Genomic DNA, 23015 nt, shown 5'->3' with positions numbered 1-23015 from the left:
AGAAAATCTTGAAAACTGAAATGTTCAGCAATTTAGAGAGAAATTACAAAAACTGAATATAATTATTCCAAAGAGTCTGCCTAAATCAAAACAACTATATGTAAAAAGCCGTTAAAAGTACAGATGCATTAGAATCAGCAGCAAACATCAGTGTGAACGAACATTCTTCTGTGATTACCACTGCATATGAAATCCGGTTATACACTGTTGATTCTCAAAATGTTGAAAGCTCAACACAAAATCAGAGTTGCGCAAGGAAACATTATTGGACAGTGATTTGGAAGTTTCCTTTGGATGTTCAGGTACAAATTCAAAAGAGGTATTTCATCACCTGATGCAATCATCATGGCTGTAATGAATATTATGTTTGCTAGATTCACACTATCTATGACTCAAAGTGTTATAAAGGTCTGCTGCAGCAGACGATCTCATCTGGCAGCTGGAAGATCCGAATCATTCCAGAAGAAGAATACATATAATTTGGAGCTGTGGTAACAGGCAAGAAACCACATTGATGTACCCATACTGCCAGCTACAAATCGTGTTAGCCAACAGTGATTTCCATAAAACAAAGGAGTCAGTGCAGATTCGATATTGTGTCCTCTTTGCTACAAAGGAGTATTATTGAGCGTAAGGATATAAATCTAGCTTCATTATTAACTCCTAGTTTTGAAGCACCACAACAACATGCAGTCATTGCTGGTATGGTTCATCTTAATGGGTGATAAACTGGACTCCCAGATTGCATAGGCATATTTCAATTCAGGAATTTGTTCAAGCTTTTGGTAAATTCAAAGGAATGTTGTGCTAAGATCGTCGTAATGAATTAGATTCATACGAGAAAGATATATCTATTCAGAATTTTTATGGATCAAAGTTTTATGATTACCATAGAATATCCTCTGCACAAACAGCAGTTCGTTTGAAGGAAAAGGGAGTCAAAGTCAGCTAGAGCTTACGTGACCGTGATTAATTGTCCTTAGTAGTGGGGTGGGGGACATCTGTCAACAACTGCAAATTTTGCCGATCATGTCACTCAGTTTTGTTCATTACAATCTACAAATCAAAGATCAACCTGTTTCATGAGTGTCTGGAACAGTTTCAAACAGATCCATTGATAAGCAAGGTCGCCAAAGTATATATAGAGAAAATAGGAGAGTGTGCAACACCTTCAATAATCCGAAAGTACGTGTAATGTATTACATGCGTGTTTAAAATGTAAGTAATCTGGTCATACAGCTATGTCATGTCGCAAACAACAGGTGTTATCATCATCATTTTCCAATTCAACAGCAAGACCTTGCAATTCTTCAGTGGTTAATTCCAAGAGAGAGAAATCAATGTGACTTAATAACAATAATCTTAAGATGTCTGCTTCAATCCCTGTAAATGTTGACAGACTAGAATATGGGTTAAAATAACATCCAAATAAGAAGTTTGTCTCTTATTTTGTAAGGTTTACTATCAGGTTTTGATTGTATGATACGTGAAAAAATTGTTGTAAACAAAGAATGTAAAACTAAATTTTTCGCGAGGTCACAACCTGATATTTTTGATTTAATTGAAAAAGAAGGTGCAAATGGTTTTGTTTGTGGTTGGATGTAGCAACTAGTAAATACACAAATAAAAAGCGCATCATCTTAGATTTGTCTTCTCCATGTGATGATCAAAACGGTCACATCAACTCAGATTCTTAAGATTGTTTTTTTGTAAAGAGTAAAACGAACAAACAGACTGAACTTAAACAACTTTCCGTTAATTTTCTTCTCATAATCGTCATGTTTGATATCTCCCTTTTTTATTTGCGTTTATTTTACAATACGGAAAATAGTACTAAGCAGTATCTATACTTAGGGTTTTTTATATTTAGCACCACGTAAAAAAAATTGATTTTAAATCATATGCAACATTTAACATGAAAAATGTAGTTAACAGCGTAATAGTAGAAGGAGTAGAACACCCCTCAGACCAAATAGAGTCTTCCATATTATCAACACTAAGAAACTACATCATACCACTTGTTGTTCACTGTTGATCAAACGTTTTAAAGTCAAATTCATTTAAAATGTTAAAATATATAAATAATCATCTGATGTGTTTAATTGCAATTATTCCTGTTTTGATAAAAAAAAAATCTGAGTAGTTCGATATTGACAGTGTCCAGAGCAAAATTAAGAAGAAAGAAATTGCATTAGTATGTGTATAACTAGTTATTGGACTTAGTTAGGTTTTTTTTCTTTCTGTTAACTTCTAGTCTAAGATAAAATGTTTTTCAGACATCAATATGACTTTGCCAAAGTTCATGGAATTTATGGAAAACTTCCTGGTTAGGGACAAATGCATCTGTTCATCATGATCAAAAGATAGTATCCAGAGCAAAATTTTAAAGTTATTTTTCATACGACCGCAAAAAAATTTTGCGGTCGTATATTGGTATCACGTCGTCGTAGTCGTCGTCGTCGTCGGCGTCGTCCGAAGACATTTGGTTTCCGGACAATAACTTAAGTTTAAGTGTATGGATTTCTATGAAATTTAATCAAAAGGTTCAATACCATAAAAGAAGGATTGGGATTGTTTTTGGGTGTGATGGTCCCAACCGTTTAGGAATTAGGGGCAAAAAAGGGGCCAAAACAAACATTTTTTCTAGTTTCAGGACAATAACTTGTGTATAAGTATTTTGATTGCTCTGAAATTGTACCACAAGGTTCAATACCACATGTAGAAGGTTGGGGTTCATTTTGGGGGTAATTGCCCAAACCTTTCAGGAATTAGGGGTAAAAAAGGGTCTAAAACAAGCATTTTTCGAGTTTTCAGACAATAACTTGAGTTTAAGTGTATGGATGTCTCTTAATTTGTACCATATTTTACAAAAAGAAAATCTCTTCAAAATTATTTTTTTGGAAAGGGGGGTAAAAAAAAATTTCTTTGGGGGGGGGGGGGCAATTTTTTTTCCTCAAAAGAAAATTCTCTTCAAAAATTATTTTTTTGGAGGGGGTAAAAAAAAATTTTTTTTGGGGGGGGTAAAAAAAAATTTTTTTGGGGGGGTCAATTTTTTTACTTTAAGATTTAAGAAACTGTCAATTTTCTAAAGAAAAAAATTGGGGGTCACAATTTACTTTGTTAAAAAAAGGGTATAAAACAAGCATTTTTCTAGTTTTCAGACAATAACTTGTGTTTAAGTGTATGGAGGTCTCTTAATTTGTACCACATTTTACAAAAAGAAAATTTCTCCAAAATTATTTTTTTTGGAAAAGGGGGGGGGGGGTAAAAGTTTTTTTTTTTGGGGGGGGGCAATTTTTTTCCCTCAAGATTTAAGAAATTGTCAATTTTCCAAAGAAAAAAATTGGGGTCAATTTATTTTGCTAATTCTTTTTATATAGTCTGAAAACAGATTTACTAAGTATTGCGCGACAGCACAGTGTATTGCACAACAGCAAGAAATCTTCAATTGAATATAAATTCAAATCATACAAGCAGTTTCAAGTTCTTTGATTACAGTTATTCTGTGTCAGAAACCTATAATGTGTCAAATATTTAATTACAATCCAAATTCAGACCTGTATCAAGCTTGAAAATTGTGTCCATTTTTGCCCCACCTGTTCTGGGTTGGACCTCTGCGGTCGTATCCAGCTGCGCACGGCGAAGCAGTTTATTTTAAATGTTATTTTTTTTTAGTATTTTACTGATATTAAAATGTACTCAGTTGTTTTCTTAATTTTAAGGTTAACGTTTTTCAGACATCAATAAATTGTAGGTATCTTTGTCAAACTTTCATTGAATGTAATGAACCTTGGACAGAAGTACTTCATGATCAAGAATTGCATCTGAAGAAAAAAGGTTGATTTTTTCATATTCATCAACGATACCAGGCTTATGATTTGGTACACCAGAAGTGCGTTTTGGCTACATAAGACTCATCAGTGGCGCTAAGTAAGACAGTGAGAAAGCCATATCAAATACGAAGTTGAAGAACATAAAAAACCAGTGTTTAGTTTAACCCTTTGGGATTTTTTGTTAAATTAAATTGTGCCAATTGGTGTCTTAAAATTTCTTGTAAAGTACCAGATATATGAGTTTAAATGCATCAACATGTGTCAAAGGTCAGTATCTTTGCATGTTATCTATATTTTACAACTCAATAGCAACTATCGAAAAGAAAGAAAGGTTCATCAAAATTTATGAGCAGTGTAAATCAAAAGAAAAAAGAAGATATACAAATTATGGCACAATTTCTAAAAGAAATTAAAAGTGCAAAAATGCTGCAATTAATCGCACTCCCTTCAAAATGTTTGTCCATGCACAATCCAGGTGAAAACATGGATAATTTCAAAACAGTTGGTAGGTATATTCGTTTTAAGGTTATGGATACGTTTTAATGACCACTGCCACATGCGCATCTACGGGCTTAGTCTTTCTGTCGGTACCAACCAAGTTAATAATTGTAACTGAAGACACCATTTTCCCATCAGATTGACATATTTTAGGCTTGTACAAATGTATATTTGACACTTAGTATGTGGGCTTGATTAGAACATTCAGAAGGAATATTTTCAGATGAGTGTGTTTGAATTTCCAAGACTGAAGAGCAAAAATCAAAATACAAAACTTACATTGTTCATTTTTAAATATACACTTGTACCAAAGATAAGTTGAAAACTATATTTAGATTGAATCAAATAAGGAATACATGTGCAGTTGAATTACTTTTGAGAAAGAATACTAATATCAATGGAAACGATGGCGATCGTATCCCTCATAGTGAGCAAGCTCTTTGATTTACAAATTTGCCAACTTGATTAATTTTAGTACTGCTCGGAGTTTAGTGGGTATTTGTATGATTGGTCGCCATAAAAATTGTGTGTTGCAAATTAAATTTGAATCTCAATGTATGAAGGTCAATAATACCAACGTAGTTGATGTTAATTCTTTCTGTAGCTTTCCTTTCATGATTTCCTTGATAGAGGATTGATTCACAAGGAATCTATCAAACCAAGAGTTCCAAGTGGTGAAGTTGAAATCTTCCCTTCGAAAAATTTTACGGAGGCCATCATGAAAAGGTAGACCGTTATGTAGATTCCGACGGATATGTTCCAATTGTCATAACCACAATCCCGTCCTCTTTTTCTTGAATGTGACCTACAGAATGAGACTTATCACCGGGTTTGTACGTACATGATCACCACGACGGGTATCACGTATAGAGCAGGATATATTTACTTTCCGGAGCACCTGAGATCACCCCGGTTTATTGTTGGGGTTCCTGTTGCGTCTTTAGTTTGTCGTGTAATTGATGTTTAAATATTCCACAGTGAAGCATCATATAGAAGCAGATATGTTAATATATTTTCTCTTTTTATGATATCATGTAAATACTACAAAAAGATAAATCATACATTTAAGTTTTATATAACCCTAATTCATGACCAAATGTAAAAGCTTTTTACAGGGTTAATCTGTAGTAAAAACAATACAAATTTATTCTGAGCGTTTCACATAACCGTGTCTTCATGTAATGATAATGAAGTATTTGTATGAAATCTACTGATTAAGTGAAGGATAAAATTATTTCATATCAGCCCATGGGTTGATTGGGGGGTATAAACATATTTGCAAGGCAAAATGTCTGCCAATTTGAAAACAAATCCTCTTGTTCCAGTGGCATTCCAAATTCCCCGCCTTTAATCCCAATCGACCTACTTTGATGATCCTACCGATTTTATTAATTGTTGATTTAATCTCGTCATGAATAATCATGAAATATGTGCCAATGTTGTTTTACCGCCTCATTTTTAGACTTTTACCTCGAATTTGACATGAACGGTCATCTCAGTACCAAAATCTATTATTTTTATTTGTATTTGTATATTTTTAACCATTACTGTTTAGTCCATTTCTGGTAATATCCTTTTGGAGTGGTTCGGTATTTATACATCCCGCCATGGTGTTATTGTGCTATCGTAATTTTTTGTATTCTTGTCTTTCTTTTTTGCTTATGTACTTTTTCTTTAGAGAGTCTATATGCCATTTGTTTTTCTTTGTTGAAATAATATTTGTTTTATAGTGAATAAGATTATAACGCAATGTTGACTGCTGTACCCAAATTTTTGACATTATTACCTATTATGTCTGTTTGTTTTTCTCACACATTGTTGTCAATATAGTGGAATTTTATTCGACTGTCATTCAAGTGAGAGGCTTAGCTAGCAACAAAACCAGGTTTAATCCACCATTTTCTACATAAGGAAATGTCTGTACCAAGTCAGGAATATGACAGTTGTTTTCAATTCGTTTGATGTGTTTAAGCTTTTGTTTTTGACATTTGATAAAGGATTTTCTGTTTTGAATTTTCCTTGAAGTTCTGTATTTTTGTTATTTTACTTTTTACCACTAATCGAGAATAAATAGGAAAACGTTTTGTGTCGGTCAACCAATTCGTGACGGTGACATTAAAACTTGTGCAGTGTCAATTTCAGTTGTTATTCCTAGTAAAGCTGTTATAGCAGTTTTTGGTTAAGGAGCACTCTACTGTTAAAGAAGTATTTTCAGTGGTTGTCGTTTGTTGATGTGGTTTATAAGTGTTTCTCGTTTCTCGTTTTTTATATAGATTAGACCGTTGGTTTTCCTGTTTGAATGGTTTTATACTAGTCATTTTTGGGGCTCTTTATAGATTGCTGTTCGGTGTGAGCCAAGGCTCCATGTTGAAGGCCGTACTTTGACCTATAATGGTTTACTTTTACAAATTGTGACTTGGACGGAGAGTTGTCTCATTGGCACTCATACCACATCTTCTTATATCTATTTATAATGTGAACATGCATGCACGCCCGGTACGTATCAATTGAGATACACAATGTATGTGAAAGCAAATGATAGAGCAAAGGATTTCTAACTGCTGAAAAATAGGAAAAGTTGACAGCGTTATGTCTGGATTGTGTCAATATCAAGAAAAGTATCCAAATAAAAAAATGATCTTCTAGTTTCGGTAGTTTCCTTAATGTTAAGATTATTAAGATATATGAGATACATACGCTCACTGAGATTTGTTTATTTAAAATTTTAATTTGGCAAGATGCTTTTACTTTTTTTTTGTTGTCTTTGATAAGAATTTGTATGAATTCTGCTTCATATGAGTACAAAAACAAGTCGACAATTACGGTTGCACAAGTAGAACCCGTTAGAGTATCGACTGTTTTTTTAAATATGATATCTTAATCCTATTTTTCAAATATATTAGGCTATTTTTCAAATATATTAATCTATTTTTCAAATATATTAATCTATTTTTCCAATATATTAATCTATTTTTCAAATATATTCATCTATTTTTCAAAGATATCAATCTATTTTTGAAAAAGATTAATCTATTTTTGAAAAAGATAAATCTATTTTTGAAAACAATTAATCTATTTTTGAAATAATTAATCTATTTTTGAAATATAGTAATCCACCAAATTTAACAAATATGTAGTACGGTACTTCACAAAGTTATACTTTTCGTGACCTAGACAAGAACTTGTATCTACAATAAACGAGAAGATGTAGTCAATCTTTCAATTGATCAGGGAGAATAATACTGTTAGGTTTTGATATTATTGCAAAATTGTAATGATTGAAGATGCTTTAAAAGATTTAAAAAAAAATTTAAATCTTAATCTGATTGAAATCAATGATTCAGTACACCTAATCACTTTTTTGTTGGCAATCTGTTATGGTATTACTGATTTTAAAAGATGTTTCTTTGAACATCCAGACAAACCTGTCATATATGATTCTTTAAAATATTATTTTTTTATTTTGGTATATTGTATATAGAAGGGATATTTTTATCGTCCTTTTTATGTTGAATCCAAAGGGTGAAAAGGGAATTTTTGATTTACTAAACTCGACTCTTTCGTGAATGATGTAGATGTGATTTCCAGATCTGCTGTGAATTTTCTTTTCCTTTGTTTGGTAATATTTGAACATCGGTATTACTTCTGTCTCTAGTCCTAGACAGCGACCAATGGAAACATTATCAACATTGAAAAAACAGAATATCACAAAAACAACACGTGAAAATAAAATAAAGTAACACAAATTAAATAAAACAAATTTGACTCTTGTACCAAAGAAAGGGACATTACAAATAGAAGATTAAATAAGTTGTAACTGGTTGTGTTAATGAACAAAGTAAAGGAATAATACAATAAAACTACCCATCAGAACCTGTTTTGGTATATGTACAAGGAAGACTGTGGTTTAATCAACAACATAATAAAATAATCTACTGTATGGCGCTTGAAAGTTTGAACCACTTCCCAAACTGACATGGCGTAGCATTACTTTTATACTACATTTTTGTATCGACTTTTGTCGATTGTAAAACTGCAATGAAACCAGAATATCTATTGTAAATTTCTATCAGGGGATGTTTGTAACGAAAATTAACATGTGCCGCTTATGGGTTTTGGTTGTCTTTTTTTTTGTATCTTCTTTTTTCCCCTTTAGGACATTGCATGCAAATTCTTATTTAGTGAATTTTTAACCAAATAACATCACCGACATTTTGATAAACATTGTTTTGTGTGAATGTAACACTTTACTAAGTTTTTCCATTAGGACAGTGCATGCGAATTCTTATTTAGAGAATTGTTAACCAAAAAACATGACCGACATTTTAATAAACATTGGTTTGTGTGAATGTAACACCCTACTAAGTTATTGTAGCCTTAGTTATTCATACTTTATTGCACCACGTAAAGGTTATTATCAAATGAATACGCATTAATTTGATATGCTATTTTTGAAAAATCTATCGTTGCTCCCGCATGTTAGATATCAAACAATAACCCATTGGAATACAATATTTAAACAGTTTTCTTGTGTCGTCTCTTGATCAGAAGGCAACAGGTTATCAAGGAAATCATAGAAGTAAATACAAGCTCTGGGATATCAAATCAACAGGAAGATAAATTGTATTATCCATATGTAGGTGCTAATGGAATGTTTCGTATAAAGAAGTACAAAGTTCACAGTGGAAAATTGAAAACATCTATTTTGTCGTAGTTTAGTTCCAAACCGACTCTAATTGTCAATTAAAGTTGAGAATTAAAGCAGACCTAGCTGTATGTGCAATATACATTATTCTAGTTTGAAGTCGTCCATATGTATCAATATCGAAGAAAAGATAAGATAAAAAAAATATGAATCAGACCCTTTAGCATCGGCAGTATCCTTAATCACAAGTTCACTGGGATAAATGAGATGCAAACACCCACTGCAATGTTGATTATTGAGTGACAGGAATTCATAAATATATCTGAAAGCTTAAAGAACCTTACAACATCTTCTAATGTCGTTGAACAGGTTCTGTATAAAATTCTGCTTCATATGAGCACAAAAACAAGTAGGCCAGTAGGAAGGCACAAGCAGAACCCGTTGGAATAGCAACTGGATGTTGAAATATCATTACACCTAACTCAAATAGGTAATCGATCATAAAGTCCAGCATTTTGATAATACTAACTTCGGTGTATTGTTGTGGTTCTTCACAAAATAAGATTTTTCATGACCTAAAACGAGGAATTAGTATCTATGATTCCCATATTTGTAGAAAAAGCTCTGTTTAATGAGACATTGCAGTCGATCTTCCAATTGAGCACGAGGAATAGTAATGGAAAGGGTAGAAAAATCTGAAGTTTTGATATCAGTGCAAAACTGTCGAGAATGTGATTGAAGATTTTGGAGTTGAAGATAAAAGAGAGGCGAAAGATACCAAAGGGACATTCAAACTCATAAGTCGAAAATAAACTGACAACGCCATGGCTAAAAAAGAAAAAGAGACAAACAATAGAACACAAAACACAGAAAACTAAAGGCTGAAGAACACTGAAAACTTGGGGTGATCGCAGGTGCTCCGGAAGGGTAAGCAGATCCTGCTCCATATGTGGCACCCGTCATGTTACTCATGTTAGTACAAACCCGGTGATAAGTCTAATTCGGTAAATGCAATCAATAAGAGGCAACAGAAATTTACGGATGTTCCAATCATGTAAGTTTATTATCAAATATACAAATCAAGTCACAGACTGCGGAAATCGCATGCAATTCCAAAAGATACAAGACTGGGTGCATGGACAGGGTAAACGTCTGCTGATTTGTATGCATCAGGCACCATTCAAATTCAAACCCTATATAAAATGTAACGATAGGGAACAGGACACATCGGTAAATTTACAGATCAGGCAACTTTTCTGGTATCTTCAGTCGCAAAACTTTGAATTGTTCGTCGAGAAGACATTCTTTTCATAACAGAACTAAAAAAAATTGTAAGATTCTGTTCATTTTTCTTGAGATACCGCATATAAGGTTTCTTCTTACGAATACTGGTACAATATTAATTCAGCTAGAAGAGGAGCATAATTGGTTCCATCAGAAACTCCAAATGTCTGATAAAAAAATACATCCAAAACTATAATGGTCGCCTTATGTTTATAACAATACACACATATGTACTTACGTCTAAACATGTGACAACGTTATGAAACTCTCCATCAGATAACTCGTGGTTATACAAGGCTAACACCATAATATATATACAGATCTGTCCTAGAGTTGTCACTTGTTTAGACGTACTTATCAAAATAATTGTTTCTGTGACTGCATCATACGATCCTTTAGTACAGATAACTTAGCTAATCTGCAATCAATTTTATCTTCATGCCTAATACTGTAAACCAACTAATTTTCGCGAATTTCGCGAGCAGGAAAATAACGCGAATATAAATCGTCGCGAATGCATAAAATGCATGTCCTCCGTTATGTACATAGATGACGAAAATTAGAAAATCGCGAAAATAAATCGACGCGAAGTCGACTGGGGAGGGTTACACGCGAAATAAAGTATCCGCGAAAATAAGTTGGTTACAGTATATCATGTACTGTGTTACAATTCTAGATTCTACTGACGAGGAAAGGTATCACTAGGCCGCCAAAAGCTGAATTTTAAGTTCGTTCTAGGTGGCCGAGTGGTCTAGAGCGCTGGACACAGTGCAGGCGGTGTTGTCTCGATATCCAAATAGCATGAGTTCGAATCCCGGCGAAGGAAAAACAAAAATTTGCTTCCGCAAATTTGCAGATTTAACATTGTTGTGCTGATATTTAGAGTAATTATGAATATAATATGTGTTTTCAGCCGTGTATTACCTTCACTGGTGATCCAATGGATGGATCTGTCCTAGAGTTGTCACTTCTTTAGACGTACTTATATATATATACAAGTCTAAATTGAAAACAACGTTCAAACCTATGATTGCGTTGGATAAAAACCGCAATTTTTATACGTGTGCATGCAAAACAAATTTCTTATATATATATATATATATATAATTCGTCTCAAATTTAGCACTACAATGTTAGATCTTTAAATTTGCGTTCGCAAATTTTTGTCCTTTCCTCAGCGGGATTCGAACCCTTGCTTCTGTGACATCGTAGCAGCTCCACCTGCACTGTGTATATATATATATACATATATAAAGTTCAGTTATGTCTTGGAATCAGTACAAGATAAAAACATTTCTTTTAAATTTTCTACCCTGCTATCTTTAATGGCATGTGTCTTCAAAGAAGTGGGTTACAGATTAAATTAATTCTGTCAAACCAGTCACCTTGAAATTCTGTGAAACAACTTAGAATTCAATAATTCTATGGTTCTTTTTACTACTTCATCAATAGGATTATTTCCATTAAAACTACTTGCCATTTTGAGATTCTGACCTTCTTAAAGACTTTAACAACAAATATTGATATGAGGTCAAAAAGGAAAGAAAGGTGCATGTCAAAAATATTCCTGCACAAAACAAAACAATCGTCTTTCAAACAATTTAAGTTAATCAAAATGACGTTATGAAAAGTACTTATGTCTTAGTGGCGTTTATACTTCTGTCGAAGTATTTCCAGTTGTTCAATTAAAATAATTATATTGATTTTTATCTCGCCTGAGACGAAAAATCACTAGTCTTGTCGGCGGCGTCAACAATTTGTTGAAGCTTGAGATTATGTCAGTTTTAGGGAAACCACTATGCATGTGGCAGACAGTATTATCAGTATAACATCTCATTTATATGGAGATTATTTGAACTTGTTCCTCTGTAATGGTCCACTGATTTTGAAATTTTTTTTACATGTTAAAGTTTATGATGAAGTATGTTAAAGGGGAACGTAATGGTAAGTGTAAAATATTTAGAATGAAGCTGTATTAGTATTGCCACTTCTAATATCATGGAGATTCACTGACCCCTGTGCCCTCTATCATGGTCTGTTGATTTTGAAACTTTTGTATTGTTTACATTTTCAATTTCCTACCCAAGGAATAGGTAATCTTACATGCATTTTGGCCGCAACATCTTTCGGAATTTTTGGTCCTCAATGCTCTTCAAATTCGTACTTTATTTGGCATTTTTGATAAACGAATAACACATATGACAGATATCAAACTATCTATCTGTTTGTATTGAAAAGATGGAATTTGAACCTTTTCGACTTCACCGATGTGTTCTACATAAAGGCAACAGTAGTATATCGCTGTTCAATAGTCATAAATCGATTAAGCGAAAACAAATTCGGGTCACAAACCAAAACCGAGGGAAACACATCAACTATAAGAGGAAAGCAACGGAACAACAGAAACACTGAACTGCAACAAAAACAAACGCCAACAATAGATAAATAATAGACTATTTGATAACAACTGCCATATTCCTGACTTGGTACAGGACATTTTAAGAAAAAATGGTGGGTTGAACCTGGTTTTATGACTAGCCAAACCTCCCGCTTATATGGCAATGTTAAAAGTAACGCTGAAATGGCAACATTACGTGACAGAATACAGTACAAATAAACACAAGAACACTCACGACAGAGAAACACATAAATAAATAATATAAAAGTACATTACAACATGTAAACCACAACGGAAACGTCCCATTAATCCACGACAGCACACCAGGACACCACAAACATAATATAAACTGTGCATTATAAAGTCAATAGCATTGAAATATTCTCATTGTAACAATTAAAGAGTTTAAAGATCTCCCATTGTTTTTGCTGAAATATTTAATTTGTCTAATAAGATACCTATACCTTTTACAACTGATGGAAGCATATAATACTTTTTGTCTCGCATGTGACGATAGTCGCAGAAGGCGAGAGATAGGCATTACAATTAGGCGGCGGCGTAAATTATGTGTATAAAGCTTTATATTTCATAAGACCTGGAAGCTTCATACCTTGTATTCAGGTCCCTTATGTTACGAAGTTTCTGTTGGTCAAATGTTTATTGCCCTCGATCTCATTTTCATGTTTCAACGACTGCTTAGAACAATAATTAGTTTTAATTTTTCGTTATGTCAATTTCTCACTTATGAGTGACAGGATAACTATATTTGGTATGTTATTTCCTTGCAACGTCTACATGTTCTTCAGGCAGGGTTCACTTGACCTCGACCTCATTTCATGGACCAGTGATCAAGGTTAAAATTACGTGATTTAGGTCCGTTTCTCAGATACTATAAGCAGTACGGCAACTACATGTGGATTCTGTCTGACAGGTTTCATAATACCTTGATCTCATTTTCACGTTTTATTGGTTAATGTGATATTTGAAAGCTGTTTTTCAAATACAATACGCAATACGTCAACCTTATTTGGTGAATGCAATGATTGTAAGGTGTACATGTCTGTCTTATGGGTATCATATGTCCTTGACCTCATTTTCATAGTTAATTGGTCAATGTTAAGTTTCCGTAGTTTTGTCCTATTCTCATGTACTATAAGAGATCGGTCAACTATATATTTGTATGGAATGATTGTAAGGTGTACACGTCTGTCTGGTAGGGTTCACTGTCTGCTGACCTCAGTTTCATGGTGGATTGGTTAATGTTAAGTCTTCCTGGTTAAGTCTATAAACAATAGGCACACTATATGGTGCAAGGAATGATTGGAATGTGTACATGTCTGTCTGGCATGTGTCAAACGACATTAACTTCATTTTCATGGTTTATTGGTCAATGTCAAGTTTTCATGGGTTAGGCTGGTTTTTTATACTATAACCAGTAGATCAACTATATTTGGTGTGTGGAATGTTTATAAGGTGTAGATGTCTGTCTTGTAGGATTTATCTAACCTTGACCTCATTGTCATGGATCATTGATAATGTTAAATTTATGTGATACTGGTAGGAAAACCTTTAGGACTTTCAACTTAAAGTTAATTATGGTCAGTGAAGCAGCCGAGATATTTCAGCGTGTTCACTCTTGTTAAACGTTTATTTACAGTTAATGTTAAGGAATTAAGACTTTAGAAAGACACTTTAAGGAACACTGGCTGATTTTCTGCACCTAAACGTTGTTTGTAAGGAGACTTTTGTAATTTTGGAATACAACAAAGATAAATGGAATTTAAGGTGTCCATTTTTTGTCTTTATTGACAATTGTAATAGAAATAAACAACAATTTTATATTTTCTATATCGTCTTTGGTGCATATATGAGCCTCCTCATGGGGTTTTTGATTATGTGATTACTTGGCCGTTTTTATAGTGATTATTTGATTACCAGACCAAATATTTCATGATTATTTGATTATTTGATAATCTAGGACTGTATTTTTGATTATTTGATTATCTTGTTTTAAAAAATAATTAATGATTATGTGATTATATTGGCAAAAAAAATGTGATTATGTGATTACTTGGACACCCCCGTGAGGGGACTCATATATTGGGCTTTTAATAGTTTTATTGCTTTACAAATTAAAAACAGTCAGTGTTATACGTTATATTGTAAGGTGATAAGTACTTTGAAAAATTATCAACACCAACGAAATAGAACACATTTTAAGTTCATGTGACGTCTTCGAAATTTCTAATGCTTTTATGCTCATTGAAACTCCAAGAACGCAATCACGACTTGACCTGCGACTATAACGAAGTAATTTACTCTAAGAGGTTTTAAAGTTCCTACTTTCTCAATTCTAGAAAAGTGTTCTACAATATCAATCAATATTTTGAATTGTGCATTAAGGCACACATTATTATAAGAGCCTTGAGCTTTATATTTTACATATGTTTTCATTGTCAAATAGGTTTAGGTTAGCAGTTATAATGTGACATGAATACCAGTTATTTATGAATAAGAAGATTTGGTATAATTGCCAATTAGAAAACGAACCATAAACCAAAAGACAAAGATGTGAACAATTAGAGGTCACAGTAGGACCTTCACAAATGAGCAAATCCATATCGTATAGTAAGCTATAAAAAAACTTTATGATAATTGTGAGGCATTTAAAAGAGAAAAACAACTGATTTATACTTAAAAAAAGAACAACCACTGGATAACAGAAAACTTGTGATATGAAAATAAGAAATGTGGCAAAGTTAAACATTTTCATGAGCGCTCAATCCTTCCCTATTCTGGGATATTGTATATCAAAACAACGTAAGAACACACTGTAAAAATCAGAAAAAGACACAAAGTACCGTCCTAAGTGCTAGTTCAATTCCCAATTTCAATTAATAAATAAATCATACTCTTCCAGACTAAAGGTCACCAAGCCGCGAGTTTTACTTTCGGGTTTTTAACGGATTACGTAAATGCCATGCAATATTCTAAGCATAGTAACTGTTCTGTTATAGCTGAGCAATCACTCTAAAATACAAAATTTTATTTTTGTATAGATTTTAAACGAAAATACTGTTTCCATTTGATTGCAATTAAGAAATAAAAAGATTTTAATACTTATATAGAAGAAGTGTAGTTACAACGTTCTGTATCTCACTCAATTAGTAAGATATAAGAACAAAGACTTTTTTGTTTAAATTTTATTTTATGTTTATTAAAATTTTAACATTTTTGCATATTTATTGTAATTCTTCTAAGGTGAACAAACATTCTATTTTTTCAAAAGAAACATACATAAATCCATCCTCGTGTCCTTACAAAAATCAATAAACTTGACAGTTTTTCTCTTCCAAAGTATTTGTTTTAGACAAAATATGTAAACTTTGTTTTTCGAAAAGGTCGTTCAATATTACATTAAGAAACCAAATTCAATTTTATTTCCAAGTATTAAACGTTGTAAGACTTTTATTTGATATATTGAACTAACTTAACAAGTAACTGACTAGTAGTTACTTTAATCGTATTTTCACTGACTGTCTCGCTTGCCAACAAGTGAAGAAGCTAATGGGTCCATGTATCGTTTTCCTACTAAACCGCTGGCTAATCTGTCGAATGGTCTTTTGCCGACAAGTCCGCTAGCTAAACGATCAAATGGTCTTTTGCCAACTAAACCACTTGCTAGTCGATCAAATGGACGTTTGCCGACTAAACCACTTGCTAAACGATCGAACGCTCTTTTACCAACTAAACCACTTGCTAATCGATCAAATGGACGTTTTCCAACTAAACCACTTGCTAAACGATCGAATGGCCTTTTACCAACCAAACCACTTGCTAATCGATCAAATGGACGTTTTCCAACTAAACCACTTGCTAAACGGTCGAATGGCCTTTTACCAACTAAACCACTTGCTAGTCTATCAAATGGGCGTTTTCCAACTAAACCACTGGCTAAGCGATCGAATTCACGTTTTCCTACAAGACCGCTTGCTAATCTATCAAATGGTCTTTTCCCAACAAGTCCACTAGCTAATCTATCAAATGGCCGTTTTCCCACAAGTCCGCTTGCTAGTCTTTCAAATAAACGTTTATCTATGTCACCGGTATCTATGTCACCGATATCTTGGTCCATAAATTCACTGTTGTCTCCAACATCGTTGTTTGATTCTGTGGAAGCAGTAAGTACTAGACATCTGAAAAGAATAAGAACCTTGTATTATCTAAGTTAATTCAACATTTGTCATTGTTACTGATAACTTCTGAGATGAATTTTGTTAAGATAAAATTGACGATGAATGGATGCGAAGTATTGTGGCAAGCCGTTCTCGTCAAAACTATGTTTAAACAATTTTTCGAAAAATTTACACACTGAGAATTAAAAAAAACACACTGAGATTAAAAAACCTAAAAACCCACACCGAGAATTAAAAAGTACACACTGAGATTTCATAAGAACGCACTGAGATTACAAAAAATGAAAAACACACACTGAGAATTGAAAATTACACACTGAGAATTGAAAATTACACAATGAGATTTCAAAAAGACACACTGAGATGAAATAAACTGAAAAACACACACTGAGAATTTGAAACTATACACTGAGATTTGTGCGCACTTTTTATGCGCACATATCTAATTAGCATACTTAATCCGAATCTATTACAAGCTTAAAACAACTAGGGGGACAGAACTCGTTAGTCCTTCAATTTGGCGCTAAATGATTTATAAAAAACAATAAAAATACAACGTATAGAAAAACTACGTTATTAAAGACCAATAGAACAAGAAAAAAAAACCACTTACTCTCATTACAAAATATAACCAAATGGTGAAAAATTTTATTAAAATTATAAGAACACATTGGAACGATCTGCAATAATACAATCAATGCAGTTTATTTTTTTCCCAAGTGCCTATTATAGCATATAAACGTAACAAAAATATAAAAGATTACCTTGCGAAATCAGGGTAACAGTTGAAAGACTTTTGAAAAGGGGTCATGCTTAAACAGTTTTAAGCAAAAAATCCCGATATACTGTAAGTAATAATCTGAATTATAGTCAACAAACTTATAAATATGAGTTAACAAAAAAAGTTGTTAAGTCTTGAAATTTATTACGAATGTTGGTTGTATAGGAACCGTATTTCATTATAACGACAAGAGTTCGGGAGACCAAGATATTAATCTGTTGAATTATTCATCTCATGAATATTCATTAGTAATTTGCATATTAATCTCAGTGTGTATTTCTTAAAATCTCATTGTGTATTTAACAATTCTCAGTGTGTGTTTTTCAATTTATTTCATCTCAGTGTGTCTTTTTTAAAATCTCAGTGTGTAATTTTAAATTCTCAGTTCGTGTTTTTCATTTTTTTAAATCTCAGTGTGTAATTTTAAAATCTCAGTGTGTAATTTTAAAATAATTTCGATTTCTCAGTGTGTTATTTTAGGTTCTTAAATTCTGATTTTTTTAATTCTCAGTGTGTAATTTTTTCGAAAAAATGGTTTACACATAGTTTTGACGAGAACGGCTTGCCATAAAGTATCCTCGATTAGTTTTACGACATGAATAACACGACGTGTGCTACTGGTTAGGCAGGAACTGGTTATCCTTCCATAGCAACATTTTTGTCCCTTTAATTTTCAATTATCCGTCTTGTGTTTTTTGGCTGTTGTTTGTCTTTTCGTATATTTTTCTTTTAGCTACGGTGTTGTTTTTTTATACTATTTTATTATTGGCACCTTGGCATTTTTTTCATAGTAACCCTTATACCTAAATTATTTTTATGCAGCGTGTAATACTTTTTAATCACAAGTATATACTTGTAATATGATTAGCTAAAAAGACCAAGTAGTTACTTCAGCTATATACTTAATTCGTGAATTATGTTCAAATGCAAGGTAGGAATTAGTATTTCGAATAGTAAAGAGGGAAGGGCACTATTCGTTGTATTTGTTTCGTTCACAAGGTCACCTAAGAAAGTTGTTAAAACCTGGTGGAATTCGAGAGTCTCTTAAAGTGCACTTAATACATTGTTTAAAGTTTTACACATTTCCTAAAAATGAAAATGTATTCAGCGCTACATATTGCTGCATGTTATAGACAATTTGTTTTACAATTTTATAATTTACATGTTTTTTGTAAAGACACCTTAAAACGTCCGTCTAAAACTGAAAATGGTCCTTCGTACCGGTCTATTGAGTTCAGCCATTTGAGCAGTCACAAACATGGTTAAACCCGCAACATTCTTTATGTGCAGGTCTTAAGGCAGGAGCCTGTAGTTCAGTGGTTGTCGTTGGTTCATGTCTGTCATATTTGTTTTTCGTAAATTGTTTTGTTAGTTTTCTCTTTTGAATATTTTAACATTTTGTTATGTCGGGACCTTTTATAGCTGACTATACGATATGAGTTTTGCTCATTGTTGAAGGCCGTAAGGAAACCTTTGATTACTTACATTCACATCATTTTAACTCTGGTTGAAAGTTGACTCATTGGCAATCATACCCCATTTCCTTATTTTTATCTTATGTGAAATTAATCCAGCAGCAATTGGCCTTTATATCTTTCATTTACATTTTTTATCTGCAAGTAACTCTTTTATTTGTGCTTCATATTCAAGTTTGATTTTACAAGTAATACATGTTCTGTAATTATTTGAAAAAAAGAATAAAAACGGTTACTTACAAAACAAGAAATGAAATGTAACCCATTTGTATGTAGTCAATCTGTGACATCTGTATTTCTATACCAGCACCTTTTTACCTGAAATATAAACCATACTATCTAGTTTAATTTACCATGCAAAGTTAATGGTTTATCCATTGATCAAAGTACATGAGACAAACAGACAAGGTGATGTATGACACATGAGAAAATAATCAACATTCCGAAGGATATTCTTGAAAGTAGACTTCTGCTCAAAAGGAAGCTACTAGCATACGAATTTAAAATGAAAAAGTTAAGCCATCTCCTTGAAAGCTCAACGCACGACATGTTGACTTGGTTAGATAGAAAGGTTAGCTTAAGTATGACATTTAATATTCCATAGACGACCATTAAATAGTCTGGGGGAATAAATAAACGTGATTTGAAAAAGATGAAAAAGTGAAATTTGACCAGAAAAAATTCCTTCTGCACCCCTTTCACCCTTCCAACCTGAATATCAGATGGTTGTCCCCTTAGATAAAACAGGTTAGAATTTAAAAGTTAGGGTGACAGCATAAAGAGAAAAAAATCTTAAGTAATAACTGAAAATTAAGGTATAATTAAATTTTTAAAAAAATGCAAAGTTGATGTGAAACAGAAATTGAAAATGCAAAGCTGAGATTTTACCAAAAGTAAAATAATACAAAATTAGAGGATATATATATGATACAAAAAACTCTTTTTGGGGGGAACACAGTAATAAAAGAATAGAAAAAAGGTAGGTTAAATACATAGCTTATGTGTAAACGGAAAGTCAAAATACAATTCTGAGATATAAGAGGAAGTAAAAAATTTGTTTGAATTGTTGTACATTTGTCATTTCGGGGCCTTTTATAGCTGACTATGCGGTATGGGCTTTGCTCATTGTTGAAGGCCGTACGGTGACCTATAGTTGTTAATTTCTGTGTCATTTGGTCTCTTGTGGAGAGTTGTCTCATTGGCAATCATACCACATCTTCTTATTTTTATATATGCTAAAGTAAAATTAAAATTAGAAATACAAATTTAATGTATTAAAGCGATAGTAATTTACCGATGTTCAAATAATGTAAAACGATTAGGAAGAGACAAATAAAGAATTACAGAAAGTAAAATATACAAAGTCTAGGTATAACAAGAAAAGGAAAATTCTAAGGTCAGGTAAAACTTAAGTGGAAACAAAAGCTGGACTGTGTCATTTAGTCTCTGGTGGAAAGTTGTCTCGTTGGCAATCATACCACATCTTCTTATTTTTATACTAAGGTATAATTGAAAGAAAAAATACAAAGCTACGGTTTGACAATTATACAGCAACATAGCCATAGCTTTGGTACAATGGAACATGTATGAAGCTTAGTTTAAACAGTATGTAAGAAGCTTAGGCATGACATAAAAACAATCTTGGATATAAAGCAAAAAGCTATTACAACATGCCAGATGTTCATAGTCTCGGGAAAGTTGAATTTTTCAAATACATTTTTAAAGACTGGACAATCGGAATAAAATTTTTACTTAAAATTTATTTCATATTAATCGAAGAAGGTTAATATGACTGAACGCATGAAACTTTTACTTAAACTATATTTATCTGGAAATCAACAAATTCTTAAGTCACTTATCTTTCAGAGAATACAAGTCTCCGATAATATCAAATAAAGGATGGCGATGAAATTCAACAAATTATTGAGATTAAATATAGTCTTAAGTCATTCTCTTATTTACAGTACAATTTTAATCTAACAAAAGTGTTGTGTTTAATCAAGATGGTAACAGTTTTTCTTTTTCTAACCTAGCATGCCATTAGTTTGAAAGCATCAATGGCATAGTGAAACTGTGATTCTTTTTTTCTTCACATGAAGCAAGTCCATTAAACATAAAACACACATTCAAATCCGTTATTTATCATTTGGTTAATCAAGACTCTTAAGCGTTGTAGAAAAGAAAAACATTTTCTAATATTTCAGAAAAAAACGAGCAATTCACTATATATTCATTATGATTATAGAGAGCTGTGTATTTCTGACCCCATTTAAATAAAAGACCCTGAAGCATTTGAGAAAAACAGTTTTTTTTTAAAATCTAAAGTTAATTATTCACTCTCTTGTTTTTATAGTGATTAAGATAATAACACATTGTTGACTACTGTATCCCAATTTTTGACATTTTTACCTATTATGTCTGTTTGTTTTGTTCACACTTTGTTGTCAATATAATGGAATTATATATTACTGCCATACATGTGAGAAGTTTAGCTAGCTATACAACCAGGTTCGGAGTTCGGTATTTTTGTTATTTTACTTTTTTCTATTTATAAAGTTGTACCGTCTGTTGGTCTCATTTTGATTTGGTGTTAACACTGGTCTGTTTAGGAAAAGTGTAATTATGATTATAACTGTTATTTTGCCTGGAGAAATTAAAATATCCATATTCTTTTAACCCCTTTCCAAATTATGTCAATTGTTTGATTTATGAACATAATGAAATAGGTCACTTTAGTACATTAGGGCATCAATACCATTATTGATGTCACTGTGACGTCATATAAAGCATGTCAAAATTGATATAGTTGATGAAAATGTAAATTTTACCTAAATTTTATAGTTAGATTAATAGATGAAAGCATTTTTCCTTAGCTGTGTACATTTTATAGATCAGGTATCTGACTTATTCTGATTTTAAAGTTTTTTTTCTATAAATTTATAGACATAGTTATATGATTTTTTTAAAAACTTTTATTTAAAGTTGATTTGCCTATTTTCCCGTGTACGTTCACTTGGACATATGCGATATTTTGCCAGATCACAAATACAGATTTTTTAAAAGCGCAACTCAACCAATCTGGGAGACAAATATCGTGTTCAGTTCAAGACGTTACACGATATCCATATCATTACCGGTTTATAACGTCATAATCTGTTCATTACCTCGTTAGCGCTAGTCAGTTCTGACTTACATTTCACGATTCATTGACTTTTATATACAATGTATTATGTTTTACTTCGGATTTCATTCATCAGACACTGAAAAGTCAGTCTACAGTTATAGATATTATTATTAGAGTGAATTTTGCGAGTATAACTCACCCCGCAACATGATAGTGCATGTTGTATTGAAATTTAAGTCTCAAACTATAAAAGTAAAAATTCAAATTCAATACAAGCGAACAGTTAAACATATAGGAATCTACAGTAATATAATAACGATCCACCGACTCCTGGTGACGGCCATAAAATTTCGAACAATTATTTCATTCTTATTCAATTGACCATGGATACAAAACGTAATTAATATATAATACGATTGAATATCTGTCGTCTTTATAAGCAACTTTTCAACCCAAGGACGACAGTTCTACCACAAGTAGTTACTGATGAAAACCAGAGAACGTGAATAAAATATAGCTTAGTTAAGAATGTCAATCAAGCAATTCTGATCACAGATAATTTGCTTGAGATATCAGAAGATTTTCTCTTGTTTTCTGTAATCTTAAAAGTTAAAACACGTTCGGTATGTAAATACATGAAAGATATATTAATTTGTTTTAATTTCTATACTATATTTGAATGAACTATTGTTATATCGTTTACAACTTGCAGACAATCTGATATATACCACAAGACTCAAGGTGTGTCTGTCCTAAAGTAAACTTGATTTTAATTTCCAAC

The 23015-nt window shown here is 32.4% G+C and overlaps 1 protein-coding gene across 1 annotated transcript in view; it reads right to left on the bottom strand.

Annotated features, from left to right (window-relative positions):
- Positions 1-15855: 15855 nt before the first annotated feature.
- LOC127737790 (uncharacterized) overlaps positions 15856-23015 on the bottom strand; it is a 31196-nt gene continuing 24036 nt past the window's right edge. The window contains exons 2-3 of the mRNA XM_052248710.1: positions 19351-19428; positions 15856-16854 (exon numbers count right to left, since the gene is read on the bottom strand). Coding sequence (XP_052104670.1) covers positions 16188-16854; positions 19351-19400 — 717 coding nt within the window. The 5' untranslated portion in view covers positions 19401-19428 and the 3' untranslated portion in view covers positions 15856-16187. The remainder of the gene's footprint in view (positions 16855-19350; positions 19429-23015) is intronic.

This window comes from Mytilus californianus, unplaced genomic scaffold, assembly GCF_021869535.1.
Source record: "Mytilus californianus isolate M0D057914Y unplaced genomic scaffold, xbMytCali1.0.p SCAF_4, whole genome shotgun sequence".
Lineage (NCBI taxonomy): Eukaryota > Metazoa > Mollusca > Bivalvia > Mytilida > Mytilidae > Mytilus > Mytilus californianus.
Note: the sequence above shows the minus strand (reverse complement) of the source record. Positions and strands in the feature narration are given on the sequence as shown.